General features: G+C 37.5%; 3 protein-coding genes across 4 annotated transcripts; 2 read left to right on the plus strand and 1 right to left on the minus strand.

Annotated features, from left to right (window-relative positions):
* Positions 1 to 4,002: 4,002 nt before the first annotated feature.
* LOC130745194 (putative receptor protein kinase ZmPK1) lies at positions 4,003 to 6,810 on the plus strand. Its single transcript, XM_057597344.1, has one exon. It carries the CDS (start codon positions 4,144 to 4,146, stop codon positions 6,556 to 6,558), a length of 2,415 nt encoding a protein of 804 aa, XP_057453327.1. The 5' UTR covers positions 4,003 to 4,143; the 3' UTR covers positions 6,559 to 6,810.
* Positions 6,811 to 8,741: 1,931 nt separating this feature from the next.
* LOC130745195 (uncharacterized) lies at positions 8,742 to 15,667 on the minus strand. Of its 2 annotated transcripts, none has more exons than XM_057597347.1 (22): positions 15,444 to 15,667; positions 14,795 to 14,958; positions 14,456 to 14,535; positions 13,914 to 14,000; positions 13,749 to 13,799; positions 13,540 to 13,657; positions 13,145 to 13,201; positions 12,962 to 13,026; positions 12,723 to 12,806; positions 12,589 to 12,639; positions 12,438 to 12,500; positions 12,190 to 12,236; positions 11,979 to 12,048; positions 11,817 to 11,879; positions 11,159 to 11,248; positions 11,039 to 11,077; positions 10,710 to 10,937; positions 10,537 to 10,622; positions 10,237 to 10,285; positions 10,073 to 10,153; positions 9,875 to 9,968; positions 8,742 to 9,147 (listed from the first exon to the last, which is right to left on the minus strand). In XM_057597347.1, the coding sequence occupies exons 2-22, from the start codon at positions 14,910 to 14,912 to the stop codon at positions 8,966 to 8,968; spliced, it is 1,803 nt and encodes a 600-aa protein (XP_057453330.1). In that variant the 5' UTR covers positions 14,913 to 14,958; positions 15,444 to 15,667; the 3' UTR covers positions 8,742 to 8,965. The 2 variants fall into 2 exon arrangements, with proteins under 2 accessions (XP_057453330.1, XP_057453329.1); XM_057597346.1 differs by having other exon boundaries at positions 14,795 to 14,961.
* Positions 15,668 to 21,349: 5,682 nt separating this feature from the next.
* On the plus strand, positions 21,350 to 25,485 carry LOC130744473 (uncharacterized). The gene is made up of 2 exons (XM_057596655.1): positions 21,350 to 21,972; positions 22,038 to 25,485. Exons 1-2 carry the CDS (start codon positions 21,350 to 21,352, stop codon positions 25,483 to 25,485), a joined length of 4,071 nt encoding a protein of 1,356 aa, XP_057452638.1.
* Positions 25,486 to 25,799: the final 314 nt, after the last annotated feature.

Below are 25,799 nucleotides of genomic sequence, written 5' to 3' on the forward strand. Positions count from 1 at the left end.
ATCATGACCGTTAGATCATGTTATGAACGGTCCAGATTAAAACAATTTAATACTCACATGATCACTTAAAAAAGTCATGTGACTTTCTTAAAAACTCACATGACTTAATGTTTTAATCTAGACCGTTCATGATTAGATCTAACGGTCATGATTTATTCTCATGTTCTCACATAAGAACACCTTTCTCACATGATACATCCTCTATATATATGAGAAAGATGTTCTTATGTGAGAAAATGAGAATAAATCATGACCGCTAGATCATGTCATGAACGGTCCAGATTAAAACAATTTAATGCTCACATGATCACTTAAAAAAGTCATGTGACTTTCTTAAAAACTCACATGACTTAATGTTTTAATCTGGACCGTTCATGATTAGATCTAACGGTCATGATTTATTCTCATGTTCTCACATAAGAACACATTTCTTTCTCACATGATACATCCTCTATATATATATAGGGGATGTATCATGTGAGAAAGATGTTCTTATGTGAGAAAATGAGAATAAATCATGACCTTGTAGACTTCTGATCAGAGGAATGCTTCGTGTTAGAACTTGTGAAGCTTGTTGATCAGAGTCAGAGGGAAGTATGGATCCTCTGACCGTTGCACCTTCTAATTCTGACCTCAGAGGAGAAGTACTTGGTCTTCAGAGCCAGTTTGCTTCTGGACTTCAGAGTCTTCACTCTTCAGCTTCTGGATCTTCAGAGTCTTCTACACCATTAGAACTTCTGAGCCTTCAGAGTGTCTGGGTTGTCAGAACGTCTGGATCTTCAGAACTTCAAGTGAGCTGAGTCCTTATCAGAGCTTGATTAACTTCAGATCTTCTGAAGCTTTTCTACTGTTCAGATTGAACATAGATATTGCGAAAGCGTTGCTAGGGACACTCTTTAAGCAAAGTGCTTCTGATTTGTGTGGGATTATCTTAAGGTCAGAGCCTGTTAAGAGCACACTCAGAAAACACGTTAGAGTACCATAATTGTTCATACTAAAATGTTAATTTGTAATCTTCAAAACATAGAGTTGTACTACTAGATCAAAACTTGATCTTACATCTTCAACGTGTTCTTCATCTTGAGTCTTTACCCAATGTTTAAACCTTCTCAAATCATTCCTAAACCACCACCATCATGTTCCTGGACGCCTAAATATAAATTATGGAAATTTTCACAAAATTATGGGTTTATTTGGGCTGTTTATGGGCTCATTATTCAAGTTGTTTGTCGTGTTCTTCACTCCCACCGATAAGATAATTTAACTTATCCATATTATAAACATTTGATTTTTAAAATGATCCTTAACCTGCGTACGTGATTCTTAGGATGACTAAGGTGATTTTTAATGCCACTAATTAATTTTAAGATAATTAAAGTTGTTCTTAACGTGATTAATTGATCCTTATAATGATTAAAGTGATTCTTAGCACAAGTAATTGCTTCTTTATATAATCTAACTTATCCATATTATAAATATTTGATTTTTAAGATGATCCTTAACCTATGTAAATGATTCTTTTGATGAGTAAGATGATTTTGAATGCCACTAATTAATTTTAAGATGATTAAAGTTTCTCTTAAAGTGATAAATTTATCGCTATAACAATTAAATTGATTCTTATCACAAGTAATTGATGGTTGAGATATTTTAACGTATCCATATTATAAATAATTGCATTTTAAGATGATCCTTCACCTAGGCAAGTGATTATTAGGACGAATAAGGTGATTTTGAATGCAACTAATTAATTTTAAGATGATTAAAATTGTTCTTATGGTGATTATACTACTAGAAAATATACATTTCACATCAGCGTTTTCACAACGGTGGATAAAATACCCGATGTGAAAGATACGCGGTGGCAATATTGAAATTATATTGAAGTTTGATTAGCGTTTTTTGAAATGGGTAAGGATTTGTCACAACGGTCGTGAGAATAACCGATGTGGAAAGTAATATATTTCACATCGGTTATATTATATGTTAGATCAAGATTTGATCAGTGGTTGCATCTCTATATTTTGATGATTACAATTAAAGTTTTTGAGGATAAACAATTATGATACTCTAACGTTTGTCTTTTATAGTTGTGACAAACAGGTTCTGATTCTGACCCAAGCCAATTCCATCAGAAGATGAAGACTCAAGAGTAACCAAAAGAGAGTTCTAAAGCTCACCATGTTCGTTCAGAACAGTGGCAAATCCTTCAGAAGTTCTGAAGATAGAAGCTCTCAAGAGGTACTGAAGAACGGGAGTCAGAAGTTCTGAAGACCAGATGTTCCAGAAGGAACGGTCCTAAAGTAGAAGACTCAAGTTCTGAAGACCTGCAAGAAGTTGGCTCTGAAGACCCAAGCTATTCTAGCTCTGGCGTTCAGAAGTTCTAAGGAACTTGTCCAGAAGCAGAAGTTGCAAGGTCAGAGGATCCAAGCTTTCGTATGACTCTGATCAGAAGCTTCACCAACGTCCATCTGAAGCACTCCAGATCATAAGTCAGCTGGTGAAAGGACAGGTCGCTGTCATAGTACACATCGTACTGTCATAGCCTGTCCGCTGTAAGATCAAGTTTTGATCATGTAGTACAACTCTATGTTTTGATGATTACAAGTTAACATTTTAGTATGAACAATTATGGTACTCTAACGTGTTTTCTGAGTGTGCTCTTAACAGGCTCTGACCTTAATATAATCTCACACAAATCAGAAGCACTTTGCTTAAAGAGTGACTCTAGCAACGCTTTCGCAATCTCTATGTTCAATCTGAACAGTAGAAAAGCTTCAGAAGATCTGAAGTTAATCAAGCTCTGATAAGGACTCAGCTCACTTGAAGTTCTGAAGATCCAGACGTTCTGATAACCCAACACCAATCTTGAGTAGTCTTTTTTTTTTGAACTTAAAAAAAAATCTTGAGTAGTCTTGGTCAACTAAAGTCAGAATTTCAACTTCAGTCCTAAAAAAATCAGATATTAATTATAAACTTGTTTCTAGAAAAAAAAAATTGGGTTTAGATTCATGACACGGCGTTTTTCCTATCATCTAGTTTTTACATACTTTCTTTTCTTTTCCTATTATGTTATTTATTACATCTCTAATTTTTGGACCTCAATCTTCTCCAGCAACACACTTAATTTGTCTAGTCCCTCCAACACATTCTCATTATCTAATGGCTGAAATTAATTCAACCAAAAATGCTAATTAAATTACACTTAACTAATCTCACATTTATGTTAGCTGCCCTGCCGGGCATGATCTTCTTTGTCGATCTGGTTTAATAATACTGCTTATCATAGTGAGTTTTATGGACCCACTAGACCAGAAGTTTCTCAAGCTCAAGCATTTACTTTTCTAGTTAGGGATCAACGTCTTGGGGCTAATGTAGAATTTGCTCAAGGGCCTACCGGTTTAGGCAAATACCTAATGTGTTCTCTGACCGAAGAAGTCATTTTTTGAGGAGAAACTATGCGGTTTTGGGATCTTTGTTTAATTTCTTATTTTTCTCTCTTCTATTTGTGCATCTCTCTTAGCCTATGTGTGTGTGTTCAAATGGAAATGCAACATTCACACCACACATTTTTATCTATCTCAATTTAATTAATTTTTATTATTTTCAGTCACATCACTTATTATGTCCTTTTATTTATGTCTTTTTCGATCTCTTATAATATCATACTAGGTGTTAGGTGTCGTTGTTTTTTAATGTGAATCAAACTTTGAAGTAAGTCTTGGGTGAGCACTAAATGGGAGTAATGATATATACACACCTCCTTATTTATACACTTTATTTTTACCTATTTTTATTTTTATCTCTCTCCTCTTATCATCTATCACATCTTATACTTTCTCTCTCTTACTTTTTTCTTTTCTTCTTATCTCTCTCCTCTTCCACCTCTTTCCACCTCAATTTTAGAGGTGTGGACATATAATTATTGCACTAAATGGTCCACAGTTCACTTGTAGATAATATCTCTAAAATATAGGCGTGAACAAATCATCATTGCATTGATAATTGTAAGTTTCTTAGAAAGTGGCTTGCCAAAGAGAATCCCGTGACCATGTTTGTTGCCATATGCATATAGTTTACCTGACAATACAAACCAGTTAGTGCATCAGCATCATCATCATCATCATCATCATTCTCATTGGAATGGCTTCTTCAACATCCTTATTCGCTCTTCTCCTTTTGCTTTTCCATGTTCAACATTCATCATCATTCTCCCTCTCCGTTGAGAAACTGGAAGAGGACGTTATAGTCTCACCTAACCGCACATTCACTGCAGGGTTTTATCCTGCAGGGGAAAACGCATATTACTTTGCCATATGGTTCACCCAACCTCATGATCAAAACACCACCATCACGGTTGTTTGGATCGCGAACCGCGACCAACCAGTGAACGGAAAACGGTCCACACTCTCCCTTCTCAAGACAGGGAACCTCATCCTAACAGATGCAGGCCAGTCCATCGTTTGGTCCACAGACACCAACTCAAACTTCCCTCTTGAGATGCATTTGCAAGAAACAGGAAACCTCGTTCTCCGAAACCAGAACAACAAAAGCTCTGTTTTGTGGCAGAGCTTTGATTTCCCAACAGACACACTCCTTCCTGATCAGAGCCTCAAGAGGCACATGAAGCTTGTCTCGTCGGTAAGCAAAACCGACTACTCCTCCGGCTTCTACAAGCTCATCTTTGACGATGACAACGTTCTCCGTCTTCTCTACGACGGCCCTCGAATTTCAAGCCTTTATTGGTATGATCCTTGGCTTGTGAGCTGGCAAGCTGGTAGAACCACCTACAATAGTAGCAGGGTCGCGACGCTCAATCGTTTCGGGTACTTCAGTTCTTCTGATGCTTTCGCTATGAAAGCATCTGATTATGGATCAGATCAACTGATCCAACGAAGACTGACCCTTGACCACGATGGTAATGTTCGTGTCTATAGCCGCAAACATTACCATCGTGGTCAAGAGGGGTGGTCAGTGACCGGGCAGTTCCGTCAAGAACCATGTGTAATTCATGGGATTTGTGGACCCAATAGTATTTGTAGTATTGATCCAAGCAGTGGAAGAAAGTGTACGTGTGTTCCGGGGTATAGCAGGATCAACAATCGAGATTTGTCTCGAGGTTGCAAGCCAAATTTCCAACTTTCATGCAATAATAACCTGTCAGGGTCTCGTTCTCTCTTCCATTTGCTACCCCATGTTGAGTTTTATGGATACGACTTAGGATTCCAGAAAAACTACACCTACAAGCAATGTGAGGATTTGTGCTTGCAAGAGTGCAGCTGCCTAGCCTTCCAGTACAAAATATCGGACGGAGATACTGTGTTTTCGTGTTATACAAAGACGCAGTTGCTAAATGGGCGTAGCTCGCCAGATTTTCAAGGATCAGTCTTCTTGCGATTGCCCGAAATCGGAGAGTTTTCCCTCAAAGATAATGGCTTGGTTTGTTCGAGAAATGGAGAAGGAGAGCAAGTAGAGAGAGCATACTCGAAAGGAAAAGAAAATGGTTCTGTCAAGTTCATGCTTTGGTTTGCAACTGGCTTGGGAGGGGTTGAACTTGTGTGCATCTTTCTGGTGTGGTGTTTCTTGATTAGGAATAATACTAGTAAAGACAACCAAGGCTATGTTCTTGCAGCAGCAACAGGGTTTCAAAGATTCAGCTACTCTGAGCTGAAAAAAGCCACAAAAGGTTTCAGCCAAGAGATTGGAAGGGGTGGTGGAGGAACTGTGTATAAGGGTGTGTTATCAGATGATAGAGTTGCCGCCATAAAGGTACTGCATGCTGCTGCAGCAAACAACCAAGGAGAGAGTGAGTTTCATGCTGAAGTGAATTTTATTGGAAGGCTTAACCACATGAATTTAATTGGCATGTGGGGGTATTGTGCTGAGGGAAAGCACAGGATTTTGGTGTATGAGTACATGGAGAAAGGTTCTTTGGCTGAGAATCTCTCCTCATCAAATGCACTTGATTGGGGAAAGAGGTATAACATTGCTCTTGGAACAGCAAGAGGTCTTGCCTATCTACATGAAGAATGCTTGGAGTGGATTTTGCATTGTGACATAAAGCCCCAAAACATTCTTCTTGGCACTGATTACCAACCCAAAGTAGCAGATTTTGGCTTATCTAAACTACTTCAGAGGAACAATCTCAACAATTCAAGTTTCTCAAGGATAAGAGGGACAAGAGGTTACATGGCACCAGAATGGGTTTTTAACTTGCCCATAACTTCCAAGGTGGATGTTTATAGCTATGGAGTTGTTGTCTTGGAGATGATAACTGGAAGGAGTCCAATGACAGGTATCCAAAATGGAGCAGAAGAATTACTACATCATGAGAGATTGATACCATGGGTGAGGGAGATCAAGAGGAGGAATGTATCAGAAGCAGGGGTATCTTGGGTGGAAGGAATCATTGACCCTGCATTGGGAACAGATTATGACATGAATAAATTGGAGACTTTGGCAACAGTGGCTTTGGATTGTGTAGATGAAGAGAAAGATGTGAGACCAAGCATGAGTCAAGTTGCTCAGAGGCTCCAAAGTCATCAACATGATTCTTGACTGTATGCATAGCAATGGGAATAGACATCTCTCATCAGTGTCTCTTTTTCTGTTTATGTTTCAGTTCCTCATGATATGATGTATGTTGTTCTGTTAAGACATGCACTTTCCTTAGTAAATTAGTTTTCAAATCCTTAAATAGTTTACAGTGACTATCTCCATGGTTCAATTTTGTGCTTCTCATCACTGTCTTATTGTTGAAAAATATTCAAGAGAAGATGCACTGGGAGGAGAAGTGCTGTTGTTCCAAAATATTTGGTTACCACTTTGACAAATCTTAACAATCTTCAATCAAGTCCTTCCATCCTTAAATATCTTAATTAGTTGATTGGGACTGACATTAAGAACAAAGCAAAGCAAGAGTAATTAAATCTTCTTGTAGGCCTTGGATTCAATCAATTTCATTAATTTTTCACATAGAAATCTCTTTTTGATGTTACTAGTATAATCAAGTGGTTAACTCTACTTATGATACTGTTCAGCTGGTAGTCCCACTGTAGTTTGCTGAAATGCCCTCATACACTGCTTTTACCATCACTAATCAAAACTAACAACATTCCAAAACTCCCAACACTTTTTTACCATCACTAACCCAAGACCAGTGATTTATTCACACCCAACTTATCTTCTATTCAATTTCATTTAGTTTTTGTACTTATCTATGTCTTCTTTTCTTACCACATCATGTATCATATCTTTAATTTATCTCTCATCTATCTCTATCTTTCACTGTAAATAAAATTGGTGTAAATGGTTTATCTAACCAAAACTCCTAACATATTAAAAATAGCAGGTCCATAATTAGTATAACCCTTCCAATCTCATTTTAAAAATTGGATAGTTATTTATTTACACTTTCTCGAATCATACTCTAAGAAAGATGAATTGTTTTAAACCTCATTATTCCAATTCAAATATTAGGAGATGAGCAAGTATTTGATTATTGCTGGTAGCACATGTACGGGTGCGGTACCGGGTACAGGGTACGTCATTTTTAGAAAATCCTAGGTATGGGTACATTACAGGTACGTTAATATATATATATTAAAAATATATATAAATATATATATATATAGTGAAATAAATAAAAAAATAGATATCAAATAATCTATCTTACAGAATATTATTAATTACATATCAAATCTCTCAATATTCATATATCTTGCATATAATAACAATCCAAAGGACTGAAGCTTTCTGTTAAGCACATGGTAAAACTTGTAAAAAAAAAAAATACATGGTTTCAAAGTACCCAAGGCGTACCGGTACCCGGTGCGTAGCCGGTTTCAAAGTACTCGTGCTTCACAGCTAATGGGTAAGCGGAAAATTTTAAATCCAAAATTGAATGAATCCATAGATAACAAAAAGCAAAGGAATTGGATTTTTTTTAATAAACCCGCAGTTGTAAGAAATTATTTAATGATTAAATAAGTTGTATTGCACACAAAACTAAGGTCTGCTAAAAATAGAGACACTATGATTCTTTTATTTTTACAAGTATATCTTGCTCACATTAAGGTCTTTGGGTTTAGAATTAATGTCAAATTAAAAGGTGATTTGATTAGTAATTGTAAACATCAAAACTTAAAGAGAGGGCTAGACAAGATTGTAATTTTTTTTGGGTAGAATGATGAGAACTCATGCATAATCAGCAAATTATAAGGAGGACATGCCAGAAGGCTCTTGGAAGACACGCGAACCAACCTCAGAAGAAGGAATTTGACTTCTCTACAATGACTCACTTTAGAGGGTAAAATAAATATTACATATAATAGGAATTATCTACTATAAAAAAGTCAATAACATAATTCAAGCAACGGTTGTGATGCTCAATATGATCGGATTAGGAGGAATGAAAAAGTGCAGGATAAGGAGGAACGACTCTGACTGACAAGGATGACAATGATGTCGGAAGCACGTCGAAAAACAGCTTCCCCTGGACAGGTTCTAGAGGGAGGCTGGCCTGTGGTCATAGAATGTGTGCTAGTAGCAGTTTGAAGCATATGTTAATTATAAATTGGTGCACCTATGGAGTAAAATCTTTTTGGTCCACCCTTAAACTACAACCCTTACAAGTGTGTTCTGATATGTCTCCCCCATCCCATGCGATATCTCTCAATTATCCAACATTACAGCTCAGCTCAAGATAAAATGAGGGAGGAAATCATGGTACCTATGAAAAATAACCATGACAAGCTACAGCATTTTTTATTCATTGTGAAAATTATCATCCATAACCTTCAGGCTTGGAAATTAAAAAGTTGTTACGCTCAAAATTTGCTCCACGCTGGAGACATATCCCCCCTAAAGATATCTATCCACTCAAACTGTACAGGCCAACCGAGCACAAAACATGTTTTTGGAGAAAATCAAACCAAACTTGTAACCAAAAAACATAGATGATTAATTAGCAGCTTCCATTGCCATTGGCATATACTCCATTTGAGGAACCATTGGAAGATTTGAACCCATTTCCATTATGTTCTTTCTGCGTAGGAGAGTGTCCATTTAAAACGCCATTGGGTGTTAACTTGGCATGTCCGTTGCTTACCGGCAGAACTGTCCTCTCACATGCTGCTGCTATTAATCCTGTTACAATGAGCCATTCATGAGTGCAATTCAATGACTATAAGACAAAATGCATCAAACAAACATAAATAAACACTAATGCAACACTCTGATGGAATTAAAGGCCAAAAATTAATAGACCAAAATTTACCCATCAATAGAGCACATAAATGACCATATTGTATTTCTGCATGATTGTTAAATAGATCCTCCATGTTACATAATCACATTTGAAATATAATGCATAGATGTGTAGCAAACATAAATAATAGAAGCATAGCATATAACCAAAGATTTTATGGACAGGCAGTGGCTAGTATAATGAAGAGATTTGAATTCTTAACCATGTTTATAAAACAGAGTGCTTAATGTGACAGACTCCATCAAGTGGGAAAAGGCTTTTCCGAAAAGGCTTTCATTGTTTTTAGCTTTAGTAGAGTATTGAGTACTGAGTAATTTGAATTTATCCTAAACCCTAAACCCTGACTTACATTTTACTAACACAAGATTAAATTCTTTTAATAATGGTCAGTTGGCAAGTCTTAGCCAATGCATCAAATTTGTGCATGATTCAACACTAATAAGGAGGATTCATACAAGTTCATCAATAATAGCCAAAAGCCATGTAAGAAAACAAATAGGATAACAAAAGCTATGAAAGTGCATCAATAATTTCATGTTTGGAAGAAAAACATCAATAGATGAAGTCAAGTTAAAACAGATGAAGTAACTCTGGAAAAAATAATACCTGAGAATAGTGGAGAAGGTTTTCCAGGTCTTGACTTGAACTCAGGGTGAAATTGAGCACCAATGAAGAAAGGATGACCAGGCAATTCAATTATCTGCACGTGTAGCATGCAAATAATGGCAAAAAGTATAGTTAATAATTTGTGGCAATCTCAAATTCTGAAGATCCATGCCATGAGGGTTTCCTGCAAATACGCACCTCCATGCGCCTCCCAGTTTCATCTTTTCCAACAAAGGACAGACCAGCTTTCTCAAGTTGTGGTATCATGTCAGGATTAACCTGTACAGCACAATACATCACAGTATCACACATCTTTTATATTTTTCTCATAAAAGAAGTTTTGAATACAAAACACAAGTTACCTCGTATCTATGCCGATGTCTCTCATCAATAAAGCTTGCATTACCATACCTATACAAAATATATTGGATATCAATGTTTGATGAAGAACCATAAGATACCTTATTGAATTAATTTTTATTATACAAGTATGATGATGACTTTTGTTGTTGGGTTAAAGATGACAAAAAATTTCACATAAACAAACTGAAGAACTGAAACACATCCATGATTCATCATTGTGTCATCCCTTAGGAGATGATAGCATATGCAAGATGTTTGTATGTATATCAGTAAATTAGAGCATGGATCATAGTCCTTACAACTTAGCTGATTTGCAATCAGCAACTTGGAAGTATGTTCTCCTTGAACCAAGACGCATAGTTCCCCCCATATGAGTCTTTGAAACCTATCAACAGAAAACAATTCAAACAAATTAATTTCTAAACGGAAGAATATTATCATTAAAGTAAAAAGAAATTATCAGACAATATACTTCTGGCATAAATATGACGCAAGGATTTTTGGCTTCCGGATCAAATTCTGTGCTATTAGCATCATGAAGACCAAGAACAGATCTGGCAAACTCAATGACAGCAATTTGCATCCCCAAGCAAATGCCCAGAAACGGAACGCTGTTTTCTCGAGCATACTTAGCAGCAAGAATTTTCCCTTGCACTCCTCTATCACCAAAACCTCCTGGAACAAGAATCCCATTAGCACCCTGCAACAAAAGTCCATTTGAATTCAATGCAGTATTAACATGGGGAAAGTGAAGAGATGAATTCAGTCCAAAAGAGTTTAAATAGTAGAAAATTGCAAAACCTTCAAAAGATCCCAAGCAGCTTTGTATGCATCAGGATCCTGCAAGTAATAACCATGAGACGTTTAGGATGAGGTGATAGTTACCGTTACATACAAAACAATATAAAGATCAGTAATCACCTCTTTAGAAGTAGCATCTTCAAGATCCCCAGCAGGGACCCAGTCCAAAATAAGCTTACGATTGTGAGTGATAGAAGCATGCAAAAGTGCCTGCACAAAAGACCATGCATATAAGCTTTTGAAATATCGTAGTTCACAGGAAAAATAACACTCAATACATGCCCAAAGTCATACATATCAATCATTTGTGAATTAAAACATGTATTTTAAGGAATACGGAGTCTCTGGCCTTCTTCTCACTACAAAAATTAAATCCTGTTACATGAAAAAGAGGAAGAAGAGCTGATAACGAAGCAAATGGGTCATAAAAACTACATCATATTTCATGGGGTAAAGTAAAAGGTAGCAAGAAATTGAGACAATAGAATCAGCATTAAAAACCATAAACATGAAAAACTACAACTCATTACTGATGATAATGCTGCAGATCAGCAATCCTGTGTGTATCTATGATTGAGACAATAAAATCAGCCTTAAAAACCATAAACTATTGATTAAACTATAAAAAAGCTACAAAATAAAGATGATGCAAAGAGTCACAGACCAATAGTTTAGTACTTTAGACCAGACAGTTCACTGTGCTTTTCTTAACAAATTCAAGTGCTAAAAATGAAAGTTCCAAAGAATGCAAAAATAAATTATTGAAGAAAAAATACACCTTCAGTACAGAAAGGTAAGCATCTGAAAGGCTTGTATATTTTCCCACCATAGCAATTCTAACCTGTAAAGAACATATAATTGTGAGGTCAACAATTGGTATTTCGCAGTATTCTAAGTTGAGTATCTAATTATGCATTATATCAGGAGTACAGAAACCCACAGATCCATCAAATTTGTCATAAACTTTTGTTCTGGTGATCCACTCCTTAAAATTAGGCTCTGTAGCAACACTGCAAGTAATTTAACAGGACCATTAGCAGAAAGACAGAATCACTTTAAGGTAACAGAACATCAATGGAATAGGATAAGGATTCTTTCAGGGGGGGTAGGGAAGATTTACACCAAAACAAGAATGAGTTTGTTAGACAAACCCTTGCAAGTTTAATGTTTTCAGGATAGCCTCGTGTGCCTTCTGGTCCTATTTGTAACAGATCAATACCCAAAATGAAAAACATATCGTTACCAAATGAATCACATAACATTAAAAAAAATGCAATTCAAGTACCCAGGCAAAAAAGATTATAAGGTAAGGAATTTAGAAATTTTACAAACTAGGTTCTAGTAATACTAGAAGACAACAGCAGAAAGAAGTTTCGTAAAATATAACAAAATTACTTACTCTTAATAGTAAAGGAATGTGCCAAATATTTGGAACATCATAGAGAGTAAGTATGTTTAATGACTGCAGAAACAAAAGTTTGCTTTGAGAATATGTGTAAGGCTATAAAGATAAGCAACGTGAAAATTTTCAACATTTATATCATGTTTACCGGCATGTGACAAAACTGAGCAAGCTTGGCCTTGACATTGTCATCAAGCTCCTGATAAGGATAAATCAAAAAACTTCAACCATTATTACATGGAACCTACAGAAAAAGCAAAAGAGCAAGAGGTAGGCAGGCACCTTTGAACTACGACAGGCAAGAAGATTTGGGATCATCCCTAAGCCTCTAAGTTGGCGGACACTATGCTGAGTTGGTTTTGTTTTCTGCAGATAAAGTTGAAACATTTATAGAAAACGAAACAATGAAATTCCAATTTATACTTACTAGTTACTAACAATTCTAATTTATTTTTATTTAACTCATAAGCATATATAAAATAATAGAAATGTTCATAGATGACATATAGTTTGCAGTATACCTGTTCACCAACAACATTGAGAACAGGCACCAGGCTGACATGAACCAAACAGAAATTGCTAGAGCCTAGAAACAATAAGCAATAAGATAAACATGATCAACTGCTTCACTAAAGTACACCCAACAAAAAAATTGTTCATATTAATGCAGTATTCTATGAGATCTCAAAGATGATAAACCTTACCTACGCGGTAGGAAAATTGGCCTAGTGCTTCAATAAAAGGCATAGATTCGATATCCCCTGCATAAAAAAAGTTATTTAGAATTGATGTCTCATAATATTGAGGTTCTAGCACTTTCATAGTTCTGCAATTCTGCTAATATCAATACTATTTTCAGTCACTATGTGCCTAACAGAAACAAGTTTGAATTTCAGCTTCGCCTCATTCATGACTCTAAAATTAATGTCTCATGATATCGAGGTTCTAGCATTGTCATTGTTCTGCATTTCGGCTAACATCAAATACTAAGTTCAGTCACTATTTGCGAAGCAGAAAAAAGTTTGAATTTCAGCTTCAACCTTGTTATATCTTAGTATTAATTAAAAAGTTATCCTCGAAAATCAAAATACTAATTCACCTATAGTTCCACCCAATTCAATGACACAAACATCAGCTGGGCCTTCTTTTCCATCAACTGGAATATGTGCTACACGCTCTATCCACTCTTGGATGGCATCAGTAACGTGTGGAACAACCTAGCAGTAGAGTAAAGTTGAAATCAAAACCATGATACAATCAACCATAACAATTTGATTCAGAGGGAAAAATCAGAACGATAGAACATACCTGGACAGTCTTTCCAAGATAATCTCCTCTCCTCTCCTTCTCAATAACAGACTGTTATGCATTCAAAACAAAAAAACATTAGTAAACCCTAAAAACAACTAGTAAACAAAAACAAAATACATTAATTTGCAGACATTTGAAAAGAAGTAAAAGAGTATTGTCCACCTGATATATTTTTCCTGTAGTGATGTTATTGTCGCGAGTTAATTTGGTGTCCAAGAATCGTTCATAGTTTCCAAGATCAAGGTCAACCTTCAAGCAAGAAAGAGAAATTTGAAAACATGAATGAAAAGGGAATGCAATTACCCTATTATTGTAATTGCACTTAGACTCATGAACTCGGAGAACAAAAAAAGGCTATGTTTGGATATACATCAAGACACTTGTGCAAACAAACGTTAGTACGCACTTCAAAATAAAACAGTAGTGCACACAGACGTTAGTACGCAGCACATCAAAAAGTGAAATGAACTTTTCTTATGGATTGAGAAGTAAGTCAGTTCAAATTGAGAATCACACTCAACTGGTATCTAAACCACCCACTAAGTTGTATGTTTAAGTGAGTTGAGAAATCAAAAGGAGGCACCATGACACAAATAAGTGATGCATCACATGAAAATGGCTGATACTATGTTATTAAGAAAGGAATCAATATAATCTCAAGCAACCAATTTAGCCACGGAAAGGGACAAATAATTTGCACCTACCTCACCCCCATCATCCAAGACAAACACCTCTCCATGCTCAAAAGGAGACATTGTCCCTGCATCAGTGTTCAGGTAGGGATCTGCATGTAATAGATAAGGTTAAACACAACAAGTACAATTAAAAACAAAAAGCATTATTTTGCATAATAGTAGAAGTTGTTTCACAAGTAAGAAAGACAGACGAAGCTTCTACTGCATTTATCAGCTCAAAAAGAGCAAGCTAGTCCTTTCCTTTATGCCAAATTGCCAACATAGATACATAAAAATCAATCCATTCACAATTGAAGGGGAAAAGGGGAAAAGATTGAGAATTCAATTCAATTCAATAGAGGAAAATACCAATTTTGATAGAAGTAACTCGAAAGCCACAAGCCTGAAGGAGCACCCCAATGCTGCTAGCAGTGACTCCTTTCCCAAGTCCACTAACAACACCACCTGTCACCAACACGTACTTCATCCTTCTCAGTTTTTTCTAATGCTGTTGGACAAAGTAAGATCCTCTTCTGCTGCAACATGCAAAGATGACAACAATTTCAGCACACTAAGACACACTCAAAGATTCAGTACCAGCAACTCAGCAAGCATCACTCCCACTTGTTTAACCTTGAAAAAATCTATAATCTAAATTTTCTAAATAAATTGTTATTTCAGTTTAAACAATACTACAACAATTTCTACAAAAATCTCTGATTTTTTTTTTAAAAAAGAGCTTTCAACTTTTGAGATCCAACACTAACATGTGTGCTGTGTAATTACCATGAAAAAGATGACAACAACAACACAACCAATAATAGGGATTGAAATAACAGGATAAAACAGATAGATAGCACTGACATTGACATTGATATCACATCACATGCAAAAAAGGGGGAAAACGAAACCTCTCAATGAAAGAAAAGATGGGTATGTGAAAAAATAGCGCAGACAACAATGACAGGGTGGTTCTGAATGTTTCATCTGAGAAGGACAAGAGGGAGAAAAAGGGTACCTTGCTGGTTCGATTTTGTGAATCAACGAAGGAATGGGGAAGTGTCGGAAGGGAAGAGACAATGCAACATGCAAGAAGAGAAGAGCAACGTTGTTGAAACAAACAGCGGCGTTTTCCCTTTTCCCTTTCCCACTCCAACGTTGTTGAGTTGTTGTTGGTGTTGGTTTCAGGCGGCGGGTAACAAACGAAGAAGCTTAGCTTCCACCCTCTCGACTTATAGCAGAAGCTAAACCCACAAACAAATTAAAACAAGAAAGAATAAGAGAAAATAAAAAATGAAAATAAAATTTTTTTATATATAATTTTCTCTATTTTTTATTAATTTCTTTTTTTTTCCTAATTTAAACATGATCAATTCATCAATTAAACCTCCTAATTGTAACCCTAAGGGCCCGTTTGGTGCGACGTATAGTATAAGACCTGATAGTATAAGACCTGATAGTATTAGGCATGATAGTATAAGCCCTGAGAACTTTCTTATACTATCCAGCGTTTGGACATACTCTGTATAATTTACCATATCGTTTAAATTAATGCAATTTTATGTTTAATAAAATATTGAACAATGGTATATAATAAAAATCAAATATGGAGGTGATTATAACGGTGGTGGCAGTGGTGATGGAAGTAGTGGTAGGTTGGTGGTGGTGGTGGCAATGGTGGTAGGTTGGTGTTGGTGGCGGTGGTGGTGACAGTGGAGATAGGTTGGTGGTGGTGGTGGCAGCGATGGTGGTTGTGGTGGTGGCGATGATAGGGTGGTGGTGGTGGTGGTAAGGCGGTGGTGGAGGCAATGGTGGTGGTGGTGGTGGTGGCGATAGGGTGGTGGTTGTGGTGTCGGTGGTGGCAATAGAGTGGTGACGACGATTATGGTGGTGGTGGTGATAGGGTGGTGGTTGTGGTGTCGGTGGTGGCGGTTGGGCGACGGCGGTGGTGGTGGCGGTGGCGGCAACACCGGTGGTGGCGGTGGTGGTGATCGGGTGGTGGCGGTGGTGGCAGCGATGGTGGTTGTGGTGTTGGCGATGATAGAGTGTGGTGGTGGTGGTAAGGCGGTGGCGGCTTAGTAAGGTGGCGGCGACGATGGATGGTGGAGGCAATGGTGGTGGTGGTGGCGATAGAGTGGTGGCGGCGATTATGGTGGTGGTGACGATAGGGTTGTGGTGGCGGTGATTATGGTGGTGGTGGCGGTAGGGCGTCGGCGGTGGTGGTGGCGACGACGACGGTGATCTGGTGGTGGCGGTGGTGGTGCCAATGATGGTGTAAGTTGGCAGCAATAGAGGGTAGTGGTGATGGTGACTTATACATCACAACTTTATCATGCCTTATACATCACAACCTTATCATGTCTTATCAATCACTCACATGATGGATTAAATAATACGTCATTTTAACGTATAAGGGGACTTTGATGGATAAGTTTATACAATACAATGTCATCACCAAACAATGGATAAACTCATAATGTATTGTATAAGCTTATACTATCATGCCTAATACGGCGTGCCAAACGAGCCCTAAAGGCCCGTTTGGTGGTTAGGATATGATATGATATGTGAATAAGATAAGAGCAGGATAGACTCTTATCATATCATGTGTTTGAGGTGCACCTGATAAGGATAAGATATGATAAAGAAAAATGTATTGAATTTATATTTGAATAAAAACTAAATTTAAAAATTGATCATTCTATTAAATTTAATTTTTTATACATTTTTATGAATGGGTCTATATTTTAAAATAAATAAAATAAATTTAAATTTTATTATTTCAAAAGTACTTTATATTTTAATTATAAATTATTATATAAGTAGATAAGTAGTTTTAAATAATAGGAGATGAAAATAAAAAATCAATCTATTACTATTAAAAAATCAAAAATTGTAATGAGTGGTTTTCACTTAGTTGTGACACGTGATAAACAATAAAAATTAACTAAATTAAAAATATTATTATTTCAAAAATACTTTATATTTAAATTATTATATAAGTAGATAAATAATTTTTAAATAATAGGAGATAAAAATATTAAATTAGTCTATTATTATTAATAAATTAATATTTGTAAGTGAGTAGTCTATTTTACTATTTATGAATAATAATTTTATTTATTTTTTATTTTAGTTAAATTAATATTTTTATATTTATTAATTAATATTATTATAAATTATATAATATTAAAATAAATTAATTTGGAGTTAGGATACTTAAAGAAAATATATAACTGGTATCATATCCTATTCTATCATAACTCCCCTCAGGATAACTTTTACACATGATTGACAGAAAAGGAGACACGATAGTGTTATCCTATCCTGCTGGTGCAACAAACAATAGATAACAACAAGATATGATTATTATCATGCCCTATCCTATCTTGTCCTGGCCACCAAATAAGCCCTAAAAGTGTCTTAAAAATGTGTAAAAATCTTAGTGGATTCTTCTTTTTAATCTTTATTATTCTCCTTTTCGGTTATTATATTAGAACATATTTTCAAAAAAAATATATCCAATTTTCATTTTTATTAGTGTAATTTTTGTTTTTATCATGGGAGAAACCATTTGCTTCAGGTGGGCAATCCAGAAGGCTATTGATATGGGGCTCGAGAGACTCAATTTTGAATCTGATTGCCAAGTTTTGGTTAATGCTTGGCACAATTTGGGTCAGGATGTTTCTTATTTTGCGTCTATTTTACGTGATTGTAAGCTTTTAGTTCCGTACTTTGAGAGTTTTTCTTTAGCTTTTGTTAGAAGAACTGGAAATTAGGCGGCTGATTTTGTTGTAAAATTAGCGTATGATTATCCTAGTGTTACTTGGGTGGAGGATGCTCCCCCCGGGTTTAGTTGTTTTCCTTCAGGCGGATGTATTGGGTGTTGTTTCTACTTTATATAATTTCGTTTCTTATAAAAAAAAGTATCAATAACATTGGTAGATAACTAGATATAGGTGAGCTTCTCAAATATAAGTTGAAAAACAAAACAAATTATACCTTACCCTATATTTCTTTACTAGTTTTTTTTACCCATGCGATGCACGGGGATATTCATTTTTGTTTTCTTTTTAGTTTTTAAAAATTTGTGTTATTTTTTTAAAGATATTTTTTAATCATAAATTTGAAAGGTTTTTTTTTCTTCTGAAATGAATGTGTTTGACATTTTTTGTAAAAGTGCAATAATTATATTTATTTGTGTCTTTTTTTTTGTTTATATAAATGTTGCATTATTTTATTTAGCTTTTTTATATAATTATTTAATAGTTTATTGCAAATAGTTGGAGTAGGTGAGTTACACATATGTGCTAATGAAATATACTGGTTAAATCCCTCAATTTTTCTTTTTTCAACTAAAATAATTATATTGAAAATAAAATTGGAAATTATGATTCTCTTAAGGAATTTTCTGAAATAAATAGAAAATAAATTAGTTCAATGGGCCAATTTCATTTTACTTTGTTTTATAATTTTTTTAAGCCTATAAAAAGCACGGACTTATATAATAACTACATCGATGACGAAACTTACAATTGTTATTATCGTAACATATTTCCTAAAAAGAAAAACATAAAAGAATACTTATGAGTATAATTTGATTGAATGGATTTATATAGATTTTGACTTATATATAATGATCCAAAGAACTGATATGATATTGTAAAAAACTTCTTTATAAACTACATTTAAATTAGTACGGAAGGGTGGATAGACCGTCCACCCATTGTCACTACCCACTTCTACTAAGGCTGAGCTTAATAGGAGTGGCCATCATTATTGTAAATGATCATTTTTAATCATGTAGAATTTATAACTCCAAAAGATGCTACATATGATTGGTTATGTTAAAATGTCAATTTTGAAAAATATAAACCAACATATTTCAACTTGAGGCGCATCACTTTTTTTTTGCAGAATCTAACATGTATGGAGCATCATCACCCACATATCCACCAAGATTCAATGGAACTATTCCGAATTGAAGGATGAACTCAGAATTTTTAGCTGGAAAGGGCTATAAAAATGTTGATTGTAAACATTATTAAAAATAAATATAATTCTTCAAACTGACCATAAAATAAAGACATAGTGAATGATGCTTACCATCTAACGTTAGACTGACCAGTAGTTTGAGTGTCATAACACATGAAGGTAACTAATTTTAGGAAATTATTTTTTGCACACCCCATTTTTTTATTTACCCATTCATTTCTTTTGAAATTAAAATCTAAAAATATGAGTTTAGGGTGTGTAAATAATAAAAAATGGGTGTGGGAAAAGCAATCCCCTTGATTTTATAGCACGGAACACAGCTGTTTCACTTGCTTTTTCAATATGGGTTGACACAAATGGTTATCCAAAATTTATTATAATTATTAATCATAAATTGAAAAATGTGAAGAGTTTATATTTTAACTGTATATATATTTATTCAAGGCACTTCACTTTTGTAACTTGGTGTGCCGCCTTTGGCTGTTAGGGTTGACGCTCTTTATCTACGTCGACCGTCGAGAGACACGCTCTTGGCGGTGTGTGCGTTCTTTGTGTTTGCATGTGGCCATAGTTGGACTCCTTTGTCTTGTGCACGTACTCTTGTTACGTTGAACCTGAGGTTTCTTTTTCTGGTTTTTGCTTCTCTGCAACACCACTGCTCCTCTATTTTCCTTGTTCTGTGTGTATGGCCGATATGGAACAGAATCTGATTCTTGAAGGGGAAGAGGATATTGCACTGGAAGTAGATGCTTTTGTAGAGGATCCAAACCTGGCAGCAGACGTATGGATTGTGGGCAAGGTTCTGGCGCAACATCTGGTGAACGTCATGCAATTTAAAACCGTGATGGAAGATCTTTGGTCATCCAGAAACTGTTTGGAGGTGCTTCATGCTGGGCAGAATATGTTTACTTTCCGCTTTGCTTCCACTGAGGACCGGGATCTGGTTCTAAAGTCGGGACCCTGGTTTTTTGATCGCTGCATGATCACCTTGGCCAAATTTGATGCCCGTGAAGACCCAGCGAAGGCACCTCTGCTCATGGTGCCCTTTTGGGTTCATGTCTACCAGTTACCAACGAATGGTCGAACGGAGGCTATGGCGAGGCACCTTGGCGATTCCTTTGCCGGTTTTCTAGATTGGGACGGGTCAGAAGCTAGTAGATATGGAAGCTTCTTTCGAGTCCGGGCATGGGTTAGAGTTGATGAGCCGCTGAAAAGAGGCCGGAGGATTGCCCCGAAGGGAGGCCCTCCCTTCCAGGTTACGTTTAAATATGAAAAACTCTTCAATTTCTGCTATAGATGCGGTCGTCTCAATCATGTGATTAAATTCTGTGAGGAAGAAGAGAGGGAACCGCTGCCGTTTGGTTCTTGGCTTCGTGCTGACGAAGAGCGCAGGCGTGGCGGTAGAAACAGAGGTAACCCGAGGGGTAGGGACATGTTTGATCATCAGCCACCAGAGGATGAGGAGGGTCATGGGCAAGAGCTAGATGAGGAAGTGGAGCAGCCGCAGAAGACACAGCCCATGAATGACGCTCCTAGTGCTTCCAAGGTGCCTACGGTGGTCTCACCAAAGCCTTTGGAGGTTCCAAAATCACGTGGGGCATCAAATGCTCCAACACGTAAGTTTTTCAATGTCCATGGTAAAAATAATGTGCCTAATAATGTTGGACCTTTTGTTAACAGTAAAGATAATGTGCCAAAGAAAGATGGATTTACTTTCAATAATAAAACTAATGTGCATAGACATGATGGGAACAAGTTGATTATTGGTGGCAATGATAAAATATTGGACCACAATGCCCGTAAAAGGCCAAGTGGTGCCTCATCTTCTCTCTTTGGAAACAGTACTGGGGTCTCACCCCCCTTCAAAAAGGTGAACTCTGATATGGGATTGGGATTGGCGGAGACTGCGGAGCAGTCCCGCCAACCTCAATGAAGATTATCTCGTGGAACTGTCGGGGGCTTGGGAACCGACCGACAGTTCGAGCCCTGCAAGGGCTCATTCATGCTGAAGCTCCTGATGTGGTTTTCGTTATGGAAACCAAACTGAGTAATTCTGAAATGTTGCACCACCGGGGTATGGGTGGCTTGTCTGGTATTTTTCCTGTTGCTTGTGCAGGTAGGGGGAGGTCGAGGTCGGGTGGCCTAGGCCTTCTTTGGAGGGACAAAGTGAAGCTGGGTGTAGTCCATGCTTCACTCAACCATATTTTATTCACTATATCTCATCCTGTTAATTCTGATGTAATGCAGATCTTGGCCATCTATAGCTTCCCGGAAGAGCGACATAAGGCTAGGACTTGGGATTTAATTCTACGTTCTAAGCCCACTCATCCTATACCTTGGCTCTGTATTGGTGACTTTAATGATATACTTTCCCCAGCTGATAAGCTTGGTGGTGATATTCCCGACATGGGACGTTTGCAGATTGCAAACCATACTTGTAATGGATGTGACTTTCATGATGTTGGTTTCTCTGGATATAGGTTTACGTGGTCTAATAACAGGGACGACCCTCGTTCAATTGAGCTTGGAGTTGTATGTGGCCTGTTACCAAGGTTCGCCATTTGCCTAATTATAAATCTGACCATAATCCTATTGTTTTAAATTGTTCTGCTCGCAGGGGTCATAGAGAATTGAAAAGGGCCAAGCTTTTCAGGTTTGAAGAGCTTTGGCTCCAGAGTGGTGATGAATGCACCGAAGTTGTGGCAGAGTCTTGGACCAAAACGTGGTCTGAAGGTGACCTAAATGGTAAATTTGAGGCTGTTAGCAGTGCTCTTGGTAGTTGGGGAAAGCAAAAGTTTGGTGACATGTCGAAAAAGATCTCAGATCTAAAGGTTCGTCTTCAACAACTTCAGAGGAGTGCTAAAACAGAGGCAGTTTTGAGAGAAATGCGAGAAGTTGAGCGAGAGCTCGATGTTCTGTTGGAAAGAGAAGAAATTTGGTGGTGTCAAAGGTCGAGGGCATCTTGGTTAAAACATGGGGACCGTAACACCAGGTTCTTTCATCAGAAAGCTAACCAGAGGAGGAGAAGAAACCTTATTGAGGTTATCACTGATAATGAAGGCCGGGAAGTGGAGGATGATGTGCATATCTCTCAGGTTCTTATGAGTTACTTTCAGGGGCTTTTTACTTCCTCAGACCCTTCGGGTATTGATGAGGTAACCTCTTTGGTTGCTGGGAGAATCACTTCGAGCCATATTGCCATTATTGGTCCACCTTTCACCAGAGAGGAGGTGGAAGAGGCTGTTTTCCAGATGCACCTGACTAAAGCCCCAGGTATGGATGGTTTTCCAGCTTTATTTTACCAAAAATACTGGCATATTGTTGGGGATGATGTGTCCCGTTATTGTTTAAGCGTTCTAAATGACTTGGAACTTCCTGCTGCTTTGAATAAAACTTTGTTGGTCTTGATCCCAAAAATCAAGGAGCCTTTGCATGCTACGCAATGCAGGCCTATAAGCCTCTGCAATGTCATTTTTAAAATTATTACCAAAACTATTGCTAACCGTTTGAAACTGATTTTGCCTGATTTGATTAGTAACACTCAAAGTGCTTTTGTGCCGGGTCGTCTGATCACGGATAATGCGTTGATTGCGTACGAGTGTTTTCATTATATGAAGAAGAAAATTTCTGGCCGGAATGGCATGATGGCCTTGAAACTCGATATGTCCAAAGCATATGACAGAGTTGAATGGTCTTTTTTACAGGCTGTATTGGCAAAAATGGGATTCCCCGTTCATTGGGTGAAACTCATAATGAATTGTGTGTCCACCGTGGAATTTTCTATTATGCTTAATGGTAACCCCCAACCTGTGTTTTCCCCTCTGAGAGGTTTAAGGCAGGGTGACCCGTTGTCCCCATATCTGTTTATCATTTGTGGGGAGGTGTCCTCTGCTCTTATTCAAAGGTCTATTGCTTCTGCCTCCTTACATGGTATTAAAATTGCGCATAATACACCTGTGGTTTCTCATTTGTTGTTTGCAGATGATAGTATCATTTTTGCTCGAGCTAATGATCAGGAGGCTGAGACGGTGAAAACTATCCTAGCCACCTATGAGCGAGCGTCTGGACAGATGATTAATTTGGACAAGTCAATGCTTTCAGTTAGCCGTAATGTGCCTCAGAACCGCTTTTATGAGCTTAAACAGCTTTTGGATGTTAAGGCCGTGGAAAGTTTTGATAGATATTTGGGCCTACCTACTATCATTGGTAAGTCTAAGTCTCAAATTTTTCAATTTGTTAAGGATCGGGTATGGAAAAAGCTTAAGGGTTGGAAAGAGGGATCTCTTTCGAGGTCAGGGAGGGAGGTTTTAATTAAATCTGTAGCTCAGTCTATCCCTTCTTATGTTATGTCTTGCTTTATGCTTCCTAATGGTCTTTGTGCAGAGATTGAGAGTATGATTTCCAGGTTCTTTTGGGGAGGAAATGTCTCAAACAGAGGCCTACACTGGACTAGTTGGAACAAATTATGTCGTTCTAAATGCGATGGCGGGCTTGGCTTTCGTGATCTCCATGCTTTCAATACAGCATTGGTAGCTAAGAATTGGTGGCGAATTTACTCTCATCCGGAGTCTTTGTTTGCTCAAATTTTCAAGGGAGTGTACTTCCCCAAGGGGTCTCTGGTCAAGGCCAAGAAAGGTTGGCGTCCAAGCTATGCTTGGTCGAGTATATGGAGCACTAAGTGGGTTTTCGAACGAGGTGGACGATGGAAGATTGGAGATGGTCGTCAGGTAGATGTGAGACGGGACAATTGGTTGCCGCATGGGTCTCCTATCATTTATAGTGAGGATCTTTTGGTTGAATTGAATATTAATAATGTTTCTGATTTGCTGTTGAGTCAGGGTAGAATGTGGAATAGAGAGCTTGTTGAGCATGTTTTTTGCCCTAACACTGCTTTACAGATTCTCTCCCTCCCGCTGTCTGTGCACGGCGGTGTAGCAGATTCCCTTTTTTGGCCAGGTTCTATTGATGGTGTTTACTCCTCAAAGCTTGGGTACTCTTTCATTAGGGACCATGATGCAAGGTCTCAGACATCTGCTTCTTTGGCGGTCTCTCCTTTGCCTGCCAATCTTTGGAAAAAATTTTGGAAATCTAATGCAATACCAAGGTGCAAAGAGCTAGCTTGGCGTGCTTGTTGTTCCCTCCTTCCGGTCCGTGATTCGTTATGGCGTAGAGGTGTGGAGGTTGATCCCACTTGCCCTTTGTGTGGTGAGGAGAATGAAACTGTGAGTCACCTTTGGCTCAATTGCCCTGTGTCTAAATGTTTCTGGTTTGCTTATTCTCTTGGCCTTCGTTTGGATTCTTTTTCATCTTTACCTGAGTTTCTTTTACAGTTTTTAGCTGATGCTGATGATGGGGCCATTTCTCGGTGGCAGTCGGCTTCCTACGCCCTGTGGGAAGCTCGTAACAGAGTTATCTTTCAGGACAGACCGTTCTCGTGTGATGTTGTGCTCCAGCGGGCGTTTCGACTTGAGTTGGTGGATGATCCGCCGTCGACTCCCTTTCATCCAGCGATGGAGCAGGCCGTGAGTTGGTGTCGACCTCCCCAGGGGCTCTTCAAGGTTAATGTTGACGGTTCTTGGAGATCAGATTCAACGTCGGGTTTGGGCATGGCTGCTAGAAACCATGAGGGCTTGATTCTTGCAGCAGCAGCAGATGTGGTGGAGAGGACGTCATCAGCGTTGGAGACGGAGGCTTTAGCGCTTCGTTGGTCCATTGGTTTAGCTATCTCTCTTGGCTTCCGACGAGTTTGTTTGGAGACGGATTGTCTCAAACTGTTCCAGCTGTGGAAAAAACCTCCAGATGGGAGGAATTATTTAGCTACTATTCTTAACGATTGTTTCCAGTTTTGTCGCGCTTTCGATTTTATTTCCATTTCTTTTGTTCGCCGCCCTGGCAAAACTGTGGCTGACTATTTGGCTAGGCATGCTTCCTCTTTCGCCGGTTGTGTCTGGATTGAGGAAGTCCCTCATGAGGTTGAGACTTTTGTAACCGCAGACATTTTGGCTTCTATGCCCCCGTTTAATATATTGCAGGAACTGTTCAAAAAAAAAAAAAAACTTTTGTAACTTATGTCCCTCAAGCTTCACTCAAATGATTTATGAATTCGTTAATTATATTTATGTCTTTGAATGACTTACATTCTGTAACTGTTATATATTTATAGGGGGAACTTTATTTTTGTAACTTATATCGTTTTACTATCCACTTTCAAAGCTTCACTCAATTGATTTATGAAATCATATTATCTATTCCTAGAAGGTTTAAATATATTTTTGGTTACTCTAAAATCTGGGTTCTTTGATTTAGACCCCTCTAAAATTATAATTCTTTGGTTTAGGTCCCTTTAAAATTATGTCACGTCAGCGTGATTCGGTTGATA

The sequence above is a fragment of the Lotus japonicus genome, chromosome 3, assembly GCF_012489685.1.
Source record: "Lotus japonicus ecotype B-129 chromosome 3, LjGifu_v1.2".
Lineage (NCBI taxonomy): Eukaryota > Viridiplantae > Streptophyta > Magnoliopsida > Fabales > Fabaceae > Lotus > Lotus japonicus.